The 20,913-nt window shown below is 49.2% G+C and overlaps 1 protein-coding gene across 2 annotated transcripts; it reads right to left on the bottom strand.

The window, feature by feature from the left end:
• Positions 1 to 2,318: 2,318 nt before the first annotated feature.
• On the bottom strand, positions 2,319 to 20,693 carry LOC310712672 (galectin-4-like). 2 transcript variants are annotated; one of them, XM_083515956.1, is made up of 10 exons: positions 20,576 to 20,693; positions 14,604 to 14,692; positions 12,886 to 13,087; positions 11,176 to 11,313; positions 9,171 to 9,236; positions 7,360 to 7,395; positions 5,704 to 5,733; positions 4,844 to 4,932; positions 3,665 to 3,824; positions 2,319 to 2,598 (listed from the first exon to the last, which is right to left on the bottom strand). In XM_083515956.1, the coding sequence occupies exons 1-10, from the start codon at positions 20,618 to 20,620 to the stop codon at positions 2,452 to 2,454; spliced, it is 1,002 nt and encodes a 333-aa protein (XP_083372082.1). In that variant the 5' UTR covers positions 20,621 to 20,693; the 3' UTR covers positions 2,319 to 2,451. The 2 variants fall into 2 exon arrangements, with proteins under 2 accessions (XP_083372082.1, XP_083372083.1); XM_083515957.1 differs by having other exon boundaries at positions 9,171 to 9,227.
• Between the last annotated feature and the right edge of the window lie 220 nt (positions 20,694 to 20,913).

Below are 20,913 nucleotides of genomic sequence, written 5' to 3'. Positions count from 1 at the left end.
ACCAGTCACGAAATTAAAAGACGCCTGCTTCTTGGGAGAAAAGCAATGACAAACCTAGACATCATTTTAAAAAGCAGAAACATCACCTTGCCAACAAAGGTCCGTATAGTTAAAGCTATGGTTTTCCCAGTCGTGATGTATGGAAGTGAGAGCTGGACTGTAAAGAAGGCTGATCGCCAAAGAATTGATGCTTTTGAATTATGGTGCTGGAGGAGACTCTTGAGAGTCCCAAGGACTGCAAGAAGATCAAACCTCTCCATTCTGAAGGAAATCAGCCCGGAGTGCTCACTGGAAGGACAGATCCTGAAGCTGAGGCTCCAAGACTTTGGCCGCCTCATGAGAAGAGAAGACTCCCTGGAAAAGACCCTGATGCTGGGAAAGATGGAGGGCACAAGGAGAAGGGGACGACGGAGGACGAGATGGCGGGACAGTGTTCTGGAAGCTACCAGCATGAGTTTGACCAAACTGCGGGAGGCAGTGGAAGACAGGAGTGCCTGGCGTGCTCTGGTCCAGGGGGTCACAAAGAGTCGGACACGACTAAACCACTAAACAACAAAGCGAGGAACCCTGTTTTAGTTTGTCCTTTTTAAAGGGATATGTTTTAATGGGACAGGATTTGTTCTTGGAAAACGTCAGCTTCTACCGAATCAAGACGTCAGGCTGATTCACCTGTAGTTTCCTGGATGTTTCTCTTCACGCCCTTTTCTGACTGGGCTCCAGCCCAGTGACAGAACCTGAAGCAGCCTCACCACTTCTCTGCAATTTATCAAAGATGACAGGCAGAGCGGTTCAGAGCAGGTTCTTCCTTTCACACTGTCTGGTGGATTTCACCGGAAACTTGAGCCCGTTTGAGGCAGCCTTCCATTTTCCCTTCCTGTTTGGAATTGTTTGCGCTTGAACCTCCCAATAACAGCTCTGGCGAGAGCGGCTTAACAGCGAAACGGACTCCCTTGGAAGATGGCGGCCTCGCCTCCCGTGTAGTTTTTTTAAACCGAGTTTGGGTGGCCATTCTTTAGCTGGGATTCCCTCAGGCTCCCGTCCAGTTCTGGGATTCAACCATTCTACTCATCTTTTGCTCCCCACAGGGAATTGCATTTACAGTGGTACCTCGGGTTAAGAACTTAATTTGTTCCGGTGGTCCGTTCTTAACCTGAAACAGTTCTTAACCTGAGGTACCACTTTAGGTAATGGGGCCTCCCGCTGCTGCCGCGTGAAATTTCTGTTCTCATCCTGAGGTAAAGTTCTTAACCCGAGGTACTATTTCTGGGTTGGCAGAGTCTGTAACCTGAAGCATCTGTAATCTGAGGTACCACTCTATTTACCGAATTTTTCACTCTAAAGGATGCATCAGACCAAAAGACGCACCTAGTTCTTGGAGGAGGAAAACAAACAAACAAAAAAATTCTGAATCTCAGAAGCCAGAACAACAAGAGGAATCGCCACGCAGCGAAAGCAGAAATCCCTCTTGCTGTTCTGGCTTCTGGGATAGCTGCGCAGCCTGCATTCGCTCCATAAGACGCACACACATTTCCCCTTTTACTTTTTATTCATGGCCAGATTGGGGAATTTGAACCCTGGTCTCCCAGGAATGCTCATGTCATGTGCCTGAGCTTGTTTGGAATCAGCTCCCCCCCCCCCAAAAAAAAATCCATGTTACCTGTTTGCCTGTCCTCACCTGTAGCTTCACAGATATCCTCCAGGGGGCGCTAATGCTCACCTAGCACATTTCCTCAAAGGTAAACAACACAACAACCCCCTCCAGTGGCTTCTAGGAGTTTTGCCGGACTCCAGAGGTTGAAATCTGGAGCTGCAGAGGTTCAGCAAAAAGCTAAAGGTACCCTGACCATTAGGTCCAGTTGCGGACGACTCCGGGGTTGCACGCTCATCTCGCTTTACTGGCTGAGGGAGCCAGTGTACAGCTTCCAGGTTGTGTGGCCAGCATGACTAAGCCACTTCTGGCGAACCAGAGCAGCGCATGGAAACGCCGTTTGCCTTCCCGCCGGAGTGGTACCTATTTATCTACTTGCACTTTGATGTGCTTTTGAACCGCTAGGTTGGCAGGAGCAGGGACCGAGCAACGGGAGCTCACCCCGTCGTGGGGATTCGAACCGCCGACCTTCTGATCGGCAAGCCCTAGGCTCTGTGGTTTAACCCACAGCGCCACCCACGTCTCAGAGTGAAATGAGTGGGTAAGAAACACCAGAGCCCAAACTCCCCAAGTTCCAGCCAGGCTCCCAAGATGTGGCTATTACCATCTTACCGAAAGGGATTCGGGTCTTGCCCTGTTGGTGCAAAGAAGCAGGCACACGACACACTCCTTCAAAACAAGACGCTTTATTGAAGCTGCCAATTAGAAATTCCATTTCTTCCTCAAGCCAAAGGAGGTGGGTGTTGCATAGAAAATGCTGCTGGCTGCTGGGTGCTTGCGACTCCCTTCCCCTCCTTCTTGGCTCAGTACTGAATGTACGAAAGCTCCACATCTCCGTCGATCTCGAGTGTGTCGATGCGCTGGAAGTTCTGGTAGCGATGGTTGTAGTTGAAGAGAGGCTGGCCGTTGGCAAACACCTTGAAGCGCTGGTTGCCGCAGCGGATGGAAAGCTGGTGGGGAGAAGGAGAGCGTCAGAAGTGGCCTGCCGGATCGGGCCCACCGCCCACCCAGTCCCTGTTCTCACAGGGGCCAAACCAGATCCCTGTGGGGGAACCAGTGAGCAGGAGCCGAAGCCCATGAGCGCTGTCCCTTCTGCCACAGAGCAAGGCTGGCCCCAACTTAGGTCAATACAGTGGTACCTCGGGTTAAGTACTTAATAATAATAATAATAATAATAATAATAATAATAATAATTTATTATTTATACCCCAGCCACTCTGAGCGGCTTCCAAAAAAATATTAAAATACTCTAGTACATCAAACATTAAAAGCCTCCCTAAACAGGGCTGCCTTCAGATGTCATCTAAAAGTCTGGTAGTTGTTGTTCTCTTTGACATCTGGTGGGAGGGTGTTCCACAGGGCGGGTGCCACTACTGAGAAGGCCCTCTGCCTGGTTCCCTGTAACTTGGCTTCTCGCAGTGAGGGAACCGCCAGAAGACCCTCAGTGCTGGACCTCAGTGTCCGGGTAGAACGATGGAGCGGAGACGCGCCTTCAGATACACTGGACCGAGGACAGTATATTCATTCCGGAGGTCCGTACTTAACCTGAAACTGTTCTTAACCTGAAGCACCACTGTAGCTAATGGGGCCTGCTGCCGCCGCGCCGTCGGAGCACGATTTCTGTTCTTATCCTGAAGCAAAGTTCTCAACCTGAAGCACTATTTCTGGGTTAGCGGAGTCTGTAACCCAAAGCGTATGTAACCTGAAGCGTATGTAACCCTCATAGAATTGCAGAGGTGGAAGGGACCCCAGGAGTCATCTAGTCCAACCCCCTGCAATGCAGGAATCTTTTGCCCGAAGCAGGCATCTTTTGCCCAAAGCAACTGCCACGGAGCGATGACCCTCTTCCCTGGCTTTTGGCTTTTTTTTGCAGCGAGAAACATCACCATCTAAACGCGCACGTGCCCCCTTCCCGTGCCACAGAGTCTAAAGTTATTTAACTGCACCGTCGCTCCCCAACCCCACCATCCCATCCTGGCTGGGGCAGATCTCAGCTCTGGGCAAATGAACACTCACGTCAAAGTATTGCCCGGCTTGGAAGGGGTTGACAGACAGCTCCCGTTCCTCACGTCCCCATTGGCCGTTCAGGAAACTGTTCCTGACCACGGCGCGCTCGTTCATGCGGGGGTTGATGTGCAGGACCGTATCTGGGCCAGCTTTGAAGTTGATCCGGAATCTGGAAGAGGAGGAGGAAGGAAAGGATTCGTAAGAAATCGATCTTTTAGTGCTGCGGCACTTTGGAACTCTCTGCCTGTGGACATCAGGCAGGAGCGACCACTCGACTCTGTCAAAAGCTATTTTTGTTTTGATTGGTGTTTAGAATGGTGGCATGCTTTTAGTTTACTAAGTTTTTTTTTATTTTCTGGGCGCTTTAACCGTTTTCACTAATAATCTTACTGTTTTGTTTGTTTCGCAAACTGCTTTGAGGTTTTCTGCAACTGTATATCGATTTTATGGCACGAATGAATAAATAAATGAATAAAATAAAAATATCCTTGCTGGGTCAAATCAAAGGCCTCCTGTTTCCTATAACAGCCCTACTGGACACCTCTAGGGAGCCCACAAATCAGGGTGCAAAGGAAACAGACCCCCACACCCTTGTTAATTAGTCTGCAATTTTTGTTATTCAGAGGTAGAATGCCTCTGACCATGGAGGCTCTGCGTAGCAAGCACGACTTATTGCAGCTGGCAGGCCTGCCCCTTTTTGCAAATCATTCTAAGTCCATTCTTAAAGCCACCTTTGGGCGACGGCGCCTGCGTCTTGTCGCAAGTGAATGCCATGTGCTAACTTTTCACAGAAGGAAGGAATCCTTTTGTGTGGCATAACCTGAACCCGTTGCCTGTCAGTTTTCATGGAACAATCTCTGGGGAACCTGAGGCCATGCAGAGGCTGCCGAACTACAGCTGGGAGGTTGCAGGTTCCTCATTCTCTTGCACAGCGCATGAAAAGCCCCATTTTGTTATCACTCTCAGCCTCTAATAGCTCTGGGATTCAGCAAGAAGAAACTCGAACTCAGGTCTCCTAGCTGGGCTGAAGAGCAGTGGGGATCTGAGGCTCCAAGGAGAATCAGGTGGAAAGTGGGTCTAATTGATGTGAGGGAGTAGTGCACAATGTTTGCATTAATGCCATTCCCTGGTCTAAAAGAAAAGGGCTGCCACTTATTCACGGAAACAGGCAGAAACAGGACGGCTTACTGTTTAGCGTGCGCTGGAATGAATCCTCTCAGCACGACGGTCTTCTTGGATCCCAGCCCTCCGGCGAGGTTGCCTCGGTATGGCACTTGCTGAAACACGAGTTTATAGAGACAAATGACTGCGGGAGCTGAAAAAGCATATTCATTGCAGGGGGCTGGACTAGATGACCCTTGGGTCCCTTCCAACTAACTCTAAGATTCTATGATTGAAGGCAATATGCAATACTTTCTCAAGCTACCAGTGTGTGTGGAACACAGGGATGTTTGCCGTTCAGGGGCTAAGAGAGGCAAGCTGGGGAAAATGTGGCCCAAGCTTAGGAAGACATCAGAGTAACCCCATAGCTGGATCAGGCCCCAAGGCAGATGCCCATAGGGCATGGGTAGGCAAACTAAGGCCTGGGGGCAGGATCCGGCCCAATCGCCTTCTAAATCCGGCCTGCGGACAGTCCGGGAATCAGCGTGTTTTTACATGAGTAGAATGTGTCCTTTTATTTAAAATGCATCTCTGGGTTATTTGTGGGGCATAGGAATTTGTTCATTTCCACCCCCCCTTCAAAATATAGTCTGGCCCCCCACAAGGTCTGAGGGACAGTGGACCGGCCCCCTGCTGAAAAAGTTTGCTGACCCCTACCATAGGGTAAGCCTGCAAGCATGAACTGGGCGCTGCAACACTTTTTCCTATTCCAAGCAACTTAACCCTTCCAGCAGCAATCAATCAATCAATCACACTGTGGAAGTTGGAGTTAACTCTTTGTTAGCCAAAAACACGATCTGCACAGAGAAGGGCCTCAGATGAAGATGGCAGGCTCTGGACTGGCTGAGAATCAGCAAGGAGAGAGAGAAAGGAAGATAAACACTTACTGGGTGGTAGGAAGCAGGAGCGTTCATCACCTGTGACGGAAGAAACCCCAAAGAGGTCATTTACCTGTTCAGCATCCCCTCAGAGACTCCCAACCCGAATCCCATGAGCACCGGGAAGAAATAGCCACTGAACCAGCCTTTCTCCTTTTGTTATTTTCATTTATTTATTGCGTTTCGTCCCCACCTTTTCCTCCGGGCAGCCAAAGGTGCCATACACGGTTCTTCCCGTTCTTCCTTTAATTCTCACAACAACCCTGTGAGGGAGGCTAAGCTGAGAGGCAGCCCAGCGGGGATTCGAACCGTGGTCTCCAAGGTCTAACACTTTAATCACTTTAAGACTGCTGTTAGCAAAAACCTAGAAGTCTCAAGAAATTCCAACAGTGGAAGAATGGCAGATGAAGATGCTGGACTTTTTGGAGCCAACCGGCCTGACTGGAAGAATCCGTGACTAGAAAGAGGAGGACTATCAAGGCAATTGGAAGAAATTTAAGGATTATTTGAATAAGTAAAGGTAAAGGGACCCCTGACCATTAGGTCCAGTCGTGGCCGACTCTGGGGTTGCGGCACTCATCTCGCTTTATTGGCCGAGGGAGCTGGCGTACAGCTTCCGGGTCATGTGGCCAGCATGACCAAGCCGCTTCTGGCGAAGCAGAGCAGCGCATGGAAACGCCGTCTACCTTCCCGCCGGAGCGGTACCTATTTATCTACTTGCACTTTGACGTGCTTTCGAACTGCTAGGTTGGCAGGAGCAGGGACTGAGCAACGGGAGCTCACCCCGTCGCGGGGATTCGAACCGCCAACCCTCTGATTGGCAAGTCCTAGGCTCTGTGGTTTAACCCACAGCACCACCCGCGTCCCATATATATATAAGGTAAAAGTAAAGGGACCCCGACCATTAGGTCCAGTTGTGACCGACTCTGGGGTTGCGGCGCTCATCTCGCTTTATTGGCCGAGGGAGCCGGCGTACAGCTTCCGGGTCATGTGGCCAGCATGACTAAGCCGCTTCTGGCGAACCAGAGCAGTGCACGGAAACGTCGTTTATCTTCCCGCCGGAGCGGTACCTATTTATCTACTTGCACTTTGACGTGCTTTCAAACTGCTAGGTTGGCAGGAGCAGGGACCGAGCACTGGGAGCTCACCCTGTCGCGGGGATTCGAACTGATTAGCAAGTCCTAGGCTCTGTGGTTTAACCCACAGCGCCACCCGCGTCCCATATTTGAATAAATATTGTAATATAAAAAACTAGAAATCACTTGAAAGTACCAATAGGCCTAGGATTAAATTAGGATTTAATTAAATAAATGGGATTCAGAACAGTAAGAAAAGTGAATAAATTAGATAAGAGCTGGGATGATATTGGAAAGCTGTTACATGCAGAGACAAATAAATTCAGAAGGGAGGGATTTGAGGAAGTCAATTAACAATGTAAATAAAATTTTAAGGGACAGGGGATAAAGATCATGTTTTTTATTGTTGGGGGGGTTGTATGTTTTTCTGTTGTTTTTCTTCTTTTTGTTATGTTGTTTTTGTTATAATTGTGAAAATCTAATATATATATATATATTTTAAAAAATTAATCATACTGGTCAGCTCTAAGCAAGTCAGCCTGCTGGGAAAGTTTTATGCTTCTTTCCCCTGTCTATTCGCAGTACTTACGGGAAGGTTGGGTGACGAGTATGCTGGCATCATGCCCTAAAGAGAGAGAGAGAGAGAAAAATTATAAAGCGGGGACTAAATTCTGTGCCAGCGTCAAGAGTCTGGCACAATCGGGCATCTGCCTGGTGCCCCAAACCCAAAACAAATTCAATACATTGCGATGCAAATACAGTTATCACAATACACAAAGCGCAACAGGCTGAATAATATTCACTGTGAACATTTTATTGGTTATTTCCTAAAGTAAAGGTCTAGTCCAGTATGTGCAACAAATACCGTTCATATATACAGCGTATAACCTATGATAATACATTTCTTCTTTTCTTTTTTAATATACATTTTTATTAGTTTTTACATATATTTTCTCATCTCATCTTATGCAGCATCTTGGCTATTTTAGCCTGAGACTTCCATCAATCGCGTCAAAATTTTCAAACCTCATCCCTTAATCTTACATTTGTTATCCTATTACTTTTAATAACCCATAACTTAAAATCCATTCCCATAAACCTTTTCTGCAATATTTCATATAGTTCTCCTTACAAAACTTCTTGTAGTCCTACACGCAAAGTCAGTTGGTTACAATTGTCTTTCAAATAACTTGTATATTTACTCCAATCTTCCAAGAGTTTCTGGTCCCAATACATTTCTTCTTTTCTTATCTTTTCTTATTGTTTCTTCTTGTGAGTTCCTGTATAACACAATCCTTGTGGCAGCAGTCTACATCGGCTGTGTTGTTCTCGTTACCTTGAGGGCTTTTCTAGTTGTGTTATACAGGAACTCACAACCAATGAAATGTTCACAGTTGTTACCGTATTTTTCGCTCCATAGGACGCACTTTTTCCCTCTTAAAAACTAAGGGGAAACGTCTGTGCGTCCTATGGAGCGAATGCAGGGGGGAGGCAGGCAGGAAAAGCCCCTAAGAGCCGCACACAAGCTCCACGTGGCTCTTGCGGGCTTTTCCCCAGGAGAGAGAAGGGACTGACGCGGCCAGTCAGTCCTTTCTCCCTCCTCGTAGAAATGCCCGCAGGAACCACACGCTGCTTAAAGGGTGCGCGGCTCCTGTGGGCTTTTGCAGGAGGTGGGGGAATTGCCCTAGCCGCACGCAGCCTTTCTAGCTGGGAGAGGCTGCGCAAGGCTAAAGAGGAAGCCAAGGCTTCCTCTGTCCGCTGCTCTTTGGGGCCTGGGGGGAAATAATATTTTTTTTCTTGATTTCCCCCTCTAAAAACTAGGTGTGTCTTGTGGTCCGGTGTGTCCTATAGAGCGAAAAGTATGCCTGTTGCGCTTTGTGTATTGTGGTGCCGCAAACCCATTTGTAGAGAATTTGAAAGCCATTGCTGCTGCCTCAACGAGCAAGAGATCAGAACACGGGAAAATAAATTTTGCAAAAGTGATTTAAAAAAGTGTGGCCTATACAGACCATTCAACTGAGGTTGTGGTGCGGCAGAATTTATCAGACCTGCACAGAACTCTCCAGTTGGCCTCCCGAGACAGAGATATCTATTTGTTCATGTATATCTGCCCCACCTTTTCCTCCAAGTTGCTCAAGAAGGTGTGCGAGGTCCCCCCCCCCCAGGTTTATCCTCACAACAACCCTGTGAGGTATGCTAGGCCCAAGGTGAGCCCAGTCAGCTTCATGAATGTGCGAGCATTCAAACCCTGGTCGCCTCGCTCACAGCCCGGCGCTCTAACCACTGCGCCACACTGCCTCTCATCCCATCTCCCCAGCACCACACACACCACCCAAACACAACCCGTGCCCTGCCCAGTCCCCGTCCCCTTGAAATTCCCCGCCTCCTTGCAGTACTTACTGGCATCCCCATTTGTGGATACTGCTGCCCTGGCATTCCTGGCATTCCTGGCATTCCTGGCATTCCCTGCAACGGAAAGAGAAGCAAATAAGATTGAGGCAATTGGGAGGGGGGCCTTTCGTCTGCACCCACTTCATGGCTGGGGAAGCAGTGGGCCTCTTCCCAAAATTTGGGTCTCTGTCTGTCTTCGGACTACAATTCCCATCATCCCTGACCACTGGCCTCGCTAGCTGGAGACGATGGGAGTTGTAGTTCGAAAACAGTTTGGAAAACCCTGCTCTATATCAGCGACGGGGAGCCTGCAGCCTTCCAGATTTTGCTGGACTACAACTCCCATCAACCCCTGACCAAAGGCCGATTGGCTGGGGCAGCTGGGAGTTGCGGTCCAACCACATGTGGAAGAAGAAGAGTTTGGATTTGATATCCCGCTTTATCACTACCTGAAGGAGTCTCAAAGCGGCTAACATTCTCCTTTCCCGTCCTCCCCCACAACAAACACTCTGTGAGGTGAGTGGGGCTGAGAGACTTCAGAGAAGTGTGACTGGCCCAAGGTCACCCAGCAGCTGCATGTGGAGGAGCGGGGAATCGAACCCGGTTCACCAGATTACGAGTCCACTGCTCTTAACCACTACACCACACTGGCTTCAGCGACTCTGGAGGAGGAGGAGAGAATGTCATCTCTCTCCTGCTCTGCTCAAAGTCAAGGAGCCTAGAACTCGAGGCCAGTCAAGCTGTTTTCGTGGGTTCGGAGTGGCATCAGACTGGATGGTGCCCCAAGTCCCTCCCAATTCTTGGGGTCCTGTACCCAGTGAAGGTTGCCACTATTTGGGCGCCTATGGCAGAAATGGCCATGGGCACCTTTCCTCTTCTCCCCAGCAGAGGGACACCATTACAGTGGTACCTCGGGTTACAAACACTTCGGGTTACAGACTCCGCTAACCCAGAAGTAGTACCTCGGGTTGAGAACTTTGCCCCAGGATGAGAACGGAAATCGTGTGCCAGCGGTGCAGTGGCAGCAGGAGGCCCCATTAGCGAAACCACTCCTCAGGTTAAGAACGATTTCAGGTTAAGAACGGACCTCCGGAACGATTTAAGTTTGTAACCCAAGGTACCACTGCCTTTCATTTTGTGACTCTTAACAGGACCGGCTCTACCGTTGGGTAGAGTGAAGCAGCCACCTCAGCTGGTTTTTGACCATTGCAAAGAGGCAGCAAATTGATAGCAGTTTATTGGTGCTTCATTTTTGCTGCTTGTGGATCCGCTGTTTTCCATTCCTCGATCTTAAGTTCAGTTCTCCGGACTCCTGCAGCAATCTGCAATTTAACCCTCATGAAAACCCGCCAGCATCCTAGTGCAAATTTCTCCTAGTGAGCACTATTTAATATGCAGTTTTGGCTAACACATTTTGCAAGCCGTTTCTCCCTTATATGCCATCTACTCCATTGCGTTAATTCTTATTTGCTCTTGCGTGCATTTTGGGAAATGCTGGATGTTAGGAGAACCGCCTGCAAAATTCAGGGTTGAGTGAATTTTGCGGGAGGGCTGTTTTTTGCTTTTTGTATTGTTTCGGATTTGCCATCAAATGGAAATCGAATCCAAGTCCACCCCCTTCTCTATTTAGGAGTGGGAGACATCAGGCCTGGGGGCCAAATGTGGGCCTTGAGAACTCTTTATCTGGCCTCTAGCACTCTTCCCAAGCCCTGACCCCTCTCCTTAGGCCACACCCCCTCTCCTTAGGCCACTCCCACACAGACCACACCCCTATCTACAAGCCCTGCTTTGCAACCTCCTTTTTGCCTTCCTGGAATGTGTCCTTGGACTCTGATAAAGATGCTCTCTTGCCTGATTGGTGGAAAGAGAGGGTGTGTCTGTCCATAGGAGTAAATTAGCATCCATTGCTCCACCCACTTTTGCTTCTGGCCCCTCCCACTGCTGCCACATGGCACCCTGGAAACTTGTCCAGAAGGGTGAAAATGGTCCCCCTTCCACGATCTCAGATGCTCACCCCGCCTCCCATCATAGCTCCTCCTCCGATGGTGGTCACTGACTGCAGCTCCAGGTCGCCATTGGCCTGCACAGCCTGGACTCGCTCAGGTGGAATCCTATGGCCAAAGGTGCAGAAGGGGTTCCTGTTCACGAGGATCTGCCAGGACACAAATGAGGAGGAGGTGCGAGTGAGCCCCTTTGCAGCCCCCTGCGAGTCTGCCCCCCATCATTTCAGCCGCTCCATTCCATTCCTACCCATAGCTGTCAAGCGTCTCTTATTTGGCAAGAAAGCCCCTTATCCCAGCGCCGTGTCCCGCTGCTGTCCCTTACTGATGATGTCCCTTAAATTTCCCGGGTTTCAAAGGAAGCAGCTCCTCTCCCTCCCTCCCTGCCGGCCAGGGAGGAGGCAGGCTCCAACTGTGTTGCTTGGCTGCGTTGCTCACCCAATAAGGAGTCTAAGAACGACTGGGGGGTGGAGCTTGCATGCCTTGTGCCGATCAAATCGGCCGCCTTGCCTGGGGACTCGCCTTTGCTCAGCGCTTCCCAGCAGAGAGGTGACGGTGGTTTTCCTTGCTGCATCCCCTTTGCCGGGTTGCTGCGCTGTGGGAACCACCGCTTGAGGCTTCGTTTGGCTGCTGGCTGGGCTTTCTGCCTTTGGCTCGGAGGGGCTCAGGAGTTGAACATACCTGTGTCCCTTGGAAAATCCCTTATTTTGGCTGCTGATCCCTTATTTTCAAATCTGTAAGTTGACAGCTATGTTCCTACCCCATCTCCCACTTTCCTTCACACCCAGCAACCCTACTGAAGGGCGAGCCAGCAATAAATCACACTGAGAAAGTTGGAGCGAACTATTAGCAAAGACACAGGGGTGTCAGGCTTAATGGGCACAGCAGCTCATCTCCGGTCGGTCTTGCTACCATGAAGCTTTTGCTGAGACCGAAGGTCCCAGCCTCCCCACAGATGCTTAAGTCCCCTTGTCTCCAGGGTCCCCCCCCCCCACAAGCAATTGGAGACTATGCCTGCATGAAGCCAACCTGTCCTCCACCCTGTTCATGCCTCTTCTGGATCTGGGAGAAAAGCAGATCTGGGAGAAAAGGTTATCGCAGCAGGAGGGGTGGGGCGTGCATCTGTAGAATGGCAATTTATATTGGTCTCATCATGGTATGTTTACACTAGTTTGCACATTTTGTATAATTACACGGATGTCAAATATTGTTGAACATTCCATGGCATCAGAGCAGGAGGCTGCTATTTAACCTATTAGGGACGCGGGTGGTGCTGTGGGTTAAACCACAGAGCCTAGGACCTCAGAAGGTCGGCGGTTCGAATCCCCATGACGGGGTGAGCTCCTGTTGCTCGGTCCCTGCTCCTGCCCACCTAGCAGTTCGAAAGCACATCAAAGTGCAAGTAGATCAATAGGTACCGCTCCAGCGGGAAGGTAAACGGCATTTCCATGTGCTGCTCTGGTTCGCCAGAAGCGGCTTAGTCATGCTGGCCACATGACCCGGAAGCTGTACGCTGGCTCCCTCGGCCAGTAAAGCGAGATGAGCGCCGCAATCCCAGAGTCGGTAACGACTGGACATAATGGTCAGGGGTCCCTTTACCTTTACCTATTTAACCTATTGTGTACAAACATCAGCATCTCCTGCATTCAGGCTGAACGGACGACAAACTCTGGGACCCGCACAGAGAATCGGTGGGTCTTACACCCTTGGGTGCTCACACAAACCTGGTATCCGTCGGGGTTGACGACGATGATGACCTCGAAGTGTGAACCCTTTTGGAGGGGCATGTTATGGTGTTCCTCCTTGCCCCACTTGCCCCCTTGGAAGGTGTTCAAGACAACCTTGTCTTTGCCATCAAAGCGAGGGTTGAAGTGGAGGGCAATGTCGGCCCCGTCGTTCATGCCACAGACAAAGTTCAGGCTGAATCTGGAAACCATGGATGGAAAGAAAAGGGGAAAACTATAAAATGTAGTCAGAGGGCAACCTGTTTGCTGTTATATTGTGTTGCCCCCCCCCCTTCCACCCCACTTCCCGTAAGGCTTGATTCACACTGAATTTGGCATCCTTCAAAGGGTGGCTTCCGTTTAAATAACAATAGGCAAGTTACTAGCCCTCATTGCTCATATATATATAGCAAGTTACTAGTCCTTGCTTCGGAATACGATTCAAAACATGCAAGGAGCAAGTTCTAAGGCTAAAGTATCTGAAGCTAAAATGCGCACATTTCAGAAAACTGCTTTGAGGTTTTATTAAAGCCCTAAACGGCCTTGGTCCTGTATACCTGAAGGAGCGTCTCCACCCCCATCATTCAGACCGGACACTGAGGTCCAGCACCGAGGGCCTTCTGGCAGTTCCCTCCCTGCGAGAAGTGAGGTTACAGGGAACCAGGCAGAGGGCCTTCTCAGTGGTGGCACCCGCCCTGTGGAACGCCCTCCCTTCAGATGTGAAGGAAATAAGCAACTATCTTCTTTTTAAAAGACATCTGAAGCCCTGTTAAGGGAAGTTTTTACCATTTAATGCTGTACTGTTTTTAACACTTGATTGGAAGCCGCCCAGAGTGGCTGGGGAAACTCAGCCAGATGGGCGGGGTATAAATAAATTATTATTATTATTATTATTATTATTATTATTATTATTATTATTAAACAGTCAAGAGTTACAGTATATGAAAGTCGTGAAATCAATCAATATAGTCCATGGAGAATAAAGTTCTGCTGAGATCAGTTGGGCTTCCTTCCAGTTAAGTGGGTACAAAACTGCAGCCTAAATGAGGATTTATAGCAGCCAAGAAGCAGCGACGTGGCTTCTAGTTCTGCCCTATGGCTAGGAGAATAAAAAGAATAATCAGATCTGCTCTCTCTTTTTTGCCATGTTTGCACAAAACGTGCAAGTGGTAGAGGATGTGGGCTTTTGCAGAATATGCAGAGTTAAAGAGAGAGGATATATGATCACACTTTAAAAAAAATAAATCTATTTGATAAAATGTATATACCACTTGAGTGTAAACCCCCCCCCCCACCTCAAAGCAGTTCCCAAACATAATAAAAGAATAAAATTCTCAATAAGAGCAGTTTATAAGCATTTGAAAAACAGTTAAAATCGACTATAAGCTGAAAACAGGTTAAACACATGTCCAACATTCTACATGTCTGGATAAATTTGCCTTTAAAAAAAAAAAAAGATGTTTGGGGCATTTGCTAAAAAAGAGTAAACTGAAGGCGTCAATAGGCGGGGAGTTCCAAAGTGCATGTGCTGCCACACTAAAATATTTCATACGAATGTGGAAAGGGGTGTTTTGTGGCACCTGTAAGGATGCCAGTTCTGCAGATCAAAAGCAGTTGAGAGGGCATAGAAGGGCTCAGGTGATCTCGCAGGTAAGCTGGCCCCAGGTGGTCAGTCCTAGTTCTGTGGCCACCCCTCCTACCCAGAAAGGACCCCTTACCTCTTGGTATGTTGTGGCACCATCCCTGCCACATATATGGACATGCCGGGGCGAAGTCCACCGGGGACCGGCTGGGTATGAGGGAGGGGCTGAAAGACAAGAGGATTGGGGGGGGGGTGAGAGATGCAATATATATGCTTACCAGATTTTTTTTCAATGAATCTGGGGATACTTAAAAAAAAAAAATTACATGCAGAGACATCACCTTGCTGACAAAGGACCGTATAGTTAAAGCTATGGTTTTCCCAGTACAGTGGTACCTTGGGTTAAGAACTTAATTCGTTCCGGAGGTCCGTTCTTAACCTGAAACTGTTCTTAACCTGAAGCACCACTTTAGCTAATGGGGCCTCCTGCTGCTGCGCTGCCGGAGCACGATTTCTGTTCTCATCCTGAAGCAAAGTTCTTAACCAGAGGTAATATTTATGAGTTAGCAGAGTCTGTAACCTGAAGCGTCTGAAACCTGAAGAGTATGTAACCCGAGGTACCACTGTAGTGATGTATGGAAGTGAGAGCTGGACCATAAAGAAGGCTGATCGCCAAAGAACTCATGCTTTTGAATTATGGTGCTGGAGGAGACTCTTGAGAGTCCCATGGACTGCAAGAAGATCAAACCTACCCATTCTGAAGGAAATCAGCCCTGAGTGCTCACTGGAAGGACAGATCTTGAAGCTGAGGCTCCAAGACTTTGGCCACCTCATGAGAAGAGAAGACTCCCTGGAAAAGACCCTGATGTTGGGAAAGATGGAGGGCACAAGGAGAAGGGGACGACAGAGGACGAGATGGTTGGATAGTGTTCTTGAAGCTACCAGCATGAGTTTGCCCAAACTGCGGGAGGCAGTGGAAGACAGGAGGGCCTGGCGTGCTCTGGTCCAGGGGGTCACGAAGAGTCGGACACGACTAAACGACAACATGCTTTATTATCCCTAATTACATCTATACATCAGCTGTTTTGCTGTCTTGAGAAGTCCGGAGGAGGAGAGAAACCTGGGGGGTGGAGTTGGAAGTAGAGTTTAAGAATACGACTGTGGGATGTTCACAGAATCACAGATTTGGAAAGGACTGACCTCTGAGGGGCATCTAGGCCAAGCCCCTGCAGTGGAGCTACCTCAATTTCAGCAGCCTCAAGTTAAAAGAACATAAGGCTTCCCTGCTCCAATTTGACTTCTGCAGTTCCCTGTGATCCCTCTCGTTCATGCTCTCTCTCACGCTCAGCTGCCCAGCTCCGCGCCAGCTCTGCCACTGCTCCAGTTGGCTGCGGGGATCGAAGTCATCTCACCCCTCCACGCCTTGCCCAGCAGAGAAACCGCGCCCCTTGCGCCCCTCCTGGACAACTGCGTGCCACCCGCCCCTGACTCCCGAGCCTCCCCCGATCTCCTGCCCCCTTTCTCCTTCATTTTGAGAGTTTCACAGGGTGCGAAAGAAGAGCTTTACACCTTGCCCAGCAGAGAAACCGTGCGCCTTGCGCCCCTCCTGGGCAACGGCCGCCCACCCGCGATCTCTTCTCTTCCCACCCCTCCAGCTGCGTATTACTCCAGGAGCGTCATGTTTCCCGGGGACATTCCAGGGACGGAATTTGTCTGGGGACAGATTTGCAAATCCGGGGACTGTCCCCGGAAAATGGGGACGTCTGGTAACCCTACAATATACCGAGATCCAAGTTCATGCACCTGAGGTAAAGGTAAAGGGACCCCTGACCATTAGGTCCAGTCGTGGCCGACTCTGGGGTTGCGGCGCTCATCTCGCTTTACTGGCTGAGGGAGCCGGTGTACAGCTTCCAGGTCATGTGGCCAGCATGACTATGCCGCTTCTGGCAAAGCAGAGCAGTGCACAGAAACACTGTTTACCTTCCCGCCGGAGTGGTACCTATTTATCTACTTGCACTTTGACGTGCTTTCGAACTGCTAGGTTGGCAGGAGCAGGGACCGAATAATGGGAGCTCACCCCGTCGCGGGGATTCGAAGCGCCGACCTTCTGATCGGCAAGTCCTAGGCTCTGTGGTTTAACCCACAGCACCACCCGCGTCCCTTTCATGCACCTGAACCAGCATTCAAAAAAAGTATTTGGTGGCTATTCTCTGCCTCCACTGTCAAGAGGCCATAATGCTTCTAAATGCCTGTTTCTGGAAAGCACAGAAGAGAGGGGTCTTGCGTGCGAATCCTGCTTGCGGGTTTTCCACAGGGATCTGGATGGGCGCTGGGCAAATTGGGCCACTGGCTCTTCTACTGTTCTTATGTAGACAATTGTCTTATAGAATCATAGAATCATAGAATCATAGAATCCTAGAGTTGGAAGAGACCACAAGGGCCATCGAGTCCAACCCCCTGCCAAGCAGGAAACACCATCAGAGCACTCCTGACATATGGTTGTCAAGCCTCTGCTTAAAGACCTCCAAAGTAGGAGACTCCACCACACTCCTTGGCAGCAAATTCCACTGTCGAACAGCTCTTACTGTCAGGAAGTTCTTCCTAATGTTTAGGTGGAATCTTCTTTCTTGTAGTTTGGATCCATTGCTCCGTGTCCGCTTCTCTGGAGCAGCAGAAAACAACCTTTCTCCCTCCTCTATGTGACATCCTTTTATATATTTGAACATGGCTATCATATCACCCCTTAACCTCCTCTTCTCCAGGCTAAACATGCCCAGCTCCCTTAGCCGTTCCTCATAAGGCATCGTTTCCAGGCCTTTGACCATTTATCAGGACAAAATGTACCTATCTGGGGAACCCTGCACTAAAAGCCCTGAGCGTTTTCCCGATAACCCTTTCTTTATTTTTAAATGCAAAATGGGTTCAGAAATTGTGGAGGATTGTACTTAAGACGGGAAAACCGAGAACTTGGAATGGCCCGAGCTGCCAGCTCATCCTTTGCTTTGCAAGATCGGTTGGGAATCTGCAGAAAGCGCCATGTTAATGATTAAGCCATCCAGCTATGAAACGGACTCGCTTAGGGTGGAGCAGGCTGGCTGAGGTCCAAGCCGCAAATGAGTTCTGCTTTTATCCACAGGATCTGAACTTGGGAAAGGTGCGTTGAGGAAGAGGTCGGGTGGATGGCTGGCTGGCCATGTACCCTTATCAGATCTTTGCACGCACGGAACTAAAACGAAAAAAACCAAGGAAGGGGAACATTTCCGCCAGCTGGGTCGGACTGGCGAGATCAGGATCCAGGATGGGCATCATTGATTGAAGTGCCCTCCCCACCCCCATATGAAGGAAGGCATAGGCCTTGTTGTGTTAACCCAATGGCCCCCCTAGCCGTGCGTTAGGAAGCCGGGCTCAAACATTATGCTGGTGTAGGAAGAACACATTGATTAAACAAAATTGACCAAACGCTTCAAATTCCTGGCTAAAAGGGAAATTGGAACAGGTGCATTATATACCTGGCAAAGTCCCCATCAGGAAAAGCAGCACTGGAGCGAACCAGGCAGAGGGCCTCCTCGGTAGTGGCACCCACCCTGTGGAACACTCTCCCACCAGATGTCAAAGGAAAAAACAACTAGTAGACTTTTAGAAGACATCTGAAGGCAGCCCTGTATAGGGAAGCTTTTAATACCTGAAGGACTATATAATATTTTGTTGGAAGCTGCCCAGAGTGGGGTGTCAATAATGGGTGGGGTATAAATAATAAATTATTATTACAGTCATACCTCGAGTTAAATATGCTTCAGGTTGAGCGTTTCCAGGTTACACTCCACCGTGACCCGGAACTAACGGAACGTGTTATTTCCAGGTTTCGTCACCCACGCATGCGCAGGCACTCAAAATGACATCACGCGCATGCGCGGAAGTGGCGAAACGTGACCTGCGCATGCGCAGACGCATGTTACGTTCTAAGGATGTGAATGGGGCTCCGGAACAGATCCTGTTTGCATGCAAAGGTACCACTGTATTATTATTATGATGTTAAAAAGGTAAAGGTAAAGGACCCCTGACAGATAAGTCCACTCACGAATGACTCTGGGGTTGCGGCACTCATCTCACTTTACTGGCCGAGGGAGTTGGCGTACAGCTTCTGGGTCATGTGACCAGCATGACTAAGCTGCTTCTGGCGAACCAGAGCAGCGCACGGAAACGCGTATAGGACCTTGAAAAATGTTCAGCTTGCTGCATTGAGTAAATTGCCTGGTTTTTAGGACTTTTCTTCCCCTCCTTGACAAATCAGCTTGTCTCCTGGGGGAAATCTCTGTGCATTGCAAAGGATTCTGGGACATAGTCCGGGATGCTGCCCAGGTCAGAGTCAGGAGTTAACCTCACTGGTCACATCCTGAGGTCTGTGCGAAAGTTGGTTTCCCGACTTTGAATTCCTTTGCGGGGGGGGGGGGGTCAGTCCTTGTCCTGTTTTTCTTTCCCCTGGTTCTTAACCATCTGCTCACCTGCCCCCCTACCATAAGTGAGCAAGCAAGCAAGGAGTGGAGATAGGCAGAGGAGCAGGAACTCAGAAAAAGTGGAAGCGGTGGCAACCGAAAGATTTCTAGAGGGGCATTACCCAGTGTTTTGCATTTGACTTGTGCCGTTTAAAATATATTGAGTTTAAACTATATTGCAGCCTGGCATTATTTATATTGTGTTGACACTGGTGGCACTGTGGGTTAAACCACAGAGCCTAGGACTTGCCGATCAGAAGGTCTGCGGATCGAATCCCCGTGACGGAGTGAGCTCCTGTTGCTCGGTCCCTGCTCCTGCCAACCTAGCAGTTCAAAAGCACACCAGTGCAAGTAGATAAATGGGTACCACTCTGGAAGGAAGGTAAACGGCATTTCCGTGCGCTGCTCTGGTTCGCCAGAAGCGGCTTAGTCATGCTGGCCACATGACCCGGAAGCTGTACGCCGGCTCCCTCGGCCAATAAAGCGAGATGAGTGCCCGCAACCCCAGAGTCGGTCACGACTGGACCTAATGGTCAGGGGTCCCTTTACCTTTACTAATTTTAATAAAAGTGCAATCAGGTGAGTGGGGAGGACATGCAGGTAGGTCTATGGAGTGTGTTCTGTGTCACAATTGCCGTGACTTCCGACGCCCTTGATAAAATAGATAGCAGGTCACCGGTGTCAAAGCCATTTGCGAGGGCAGCTCAATGGCCTGAAATCCCAGGCACCCAGTTGCGGCAAGTGCTTTGTAAAGGAACTGCGCACACTTCCGTTCATGGTGCCCTGGCAGTTCTTAGACTGGGGGAGCAGGGAGATTTGGAGGGGCTTGTTCTCAGACGGAGTGCTTGAACCGAACTCCAGGCAGCGCAAGCTTCAGAAACACACAGAACTCTTAGATAAAACGGTAGCAAATTCTTCTCTAGAGAGAGAATGTGTGTGGGTTGGGCAAGGTTACTTATCAATACAAATCTACAGTAACCTCCGATAGGAAAACCTGTTTGTGATACAAATTGAAATGAAATGTAAAGGCGCCTTAGAGACCGCTCTGCCAAATGCTTCTGTTTGATTTAAATAAATAAACAAATGAGGGCTTATCCACACTTCCCTCTGAGCTTTAAAGTTCTGTATCCAAGCGATCTCTTTCTTTTACTCTGGAGCTTTCCCCACGATAACCTGCTTTTTAAATCCGAAATGGAGCCAACTACAATTCGCAGAAGACACGAATTATCGTTCGTGGCGCTTCAACTTTAAAGAGCTGGGGGGGGGGTGTTTGGGGGGCGAGTTCTGGGCCAAAAGAGAGAGAGAGTTCAAACCCAGAATTATAAAAGCATGAAACTGTGCCTGGATAGAGCAGGGCAAAAGGTGGCTATTATTATTATTATTATTATTATTATTATTATTATTATTATTATTAGCACCCTGCCCATTTGACTGGGTAAGTGCGAATGAGCTATAAGTTAAACAGAACAATTGCATTTTAAAAATCCCAGAGCAGGTCTTTGGGGGGGGAAAGGGAACGGAAGACTCAGGTTAAGTGACGGCAAATTTTATTCTTTTCTTGCAGAGAATACGAGAGGGCAGATTGCGCAGGGAGAGATGGAGGCTGAACGCTTACCGGGTTGTAGGTGGGCATGTAACCGGGTGCTGGGACGAAAGCCATGGTGCCGCAGTCTGACTTCTGGTCGGATGTGGATCAAGACCGGCTGCAGGAAAACCTCCCAGAGCCACCCGGAATACTTTTATAGCACCTGGCTCCAAAGGGGTGGAGCAGCCAGGAGGTCTGGAAAGGACCCACCCATCTCAACAGGTGAGGAGCTCACCTGTCTTATCCTCAGCCCAGACTTTCTCCAAGGACGCAGTCGGGGAGGGGGAACCACGCTGGCTGTTCCACAGTGGAAAATTCGGGGGTTTTGCTCCTATTTTGGATTGCCTAGTGGTTGCAGCAAGGAAATA

This window comes from Podarcis liolepis, assembly GCF_965112155.1.
Source record: "Podarcis liolepis genome assembly, chromosome: 7".
Classification (NCBI taxonomy): domain Eukaryota; kingdom Metazoa; phylum Chordata; class Lepidosauria; order Squamata; family Lacertidae; genus Podarcis; species Podarcis liolepis.
The sequence above is the reverse complement of the archived record's forward strand: the minus strand, read 5'-3'. Positions and strand labels throughout refer to the sequence as shown.

Bases quoted from the DNA above. Each gene is read 5' to 3' on its own strand.
- LOC310712672 (XM_083515956.1), bottom strand. From the start codon at position 20,620: ATGGCTTTCGTCCCAGCACCCGGTTACATGCCCACCTACAACCCG. The intron at 13,088-14,603 runs GTAAGGGGTCCT...CATGGTTTCCAG, and splicing joins GTGCCACAACATACCAAGAG to ATTCAGCCTGAACTTTGTCT. The intron at 4,933-5,703 runs GTAAGTGTTTAT...CTCGTGTTTCAG, and splicing joins CTCCTGCTTCCTACCACCCA to CAAGTGCCATACCGAGGCAA.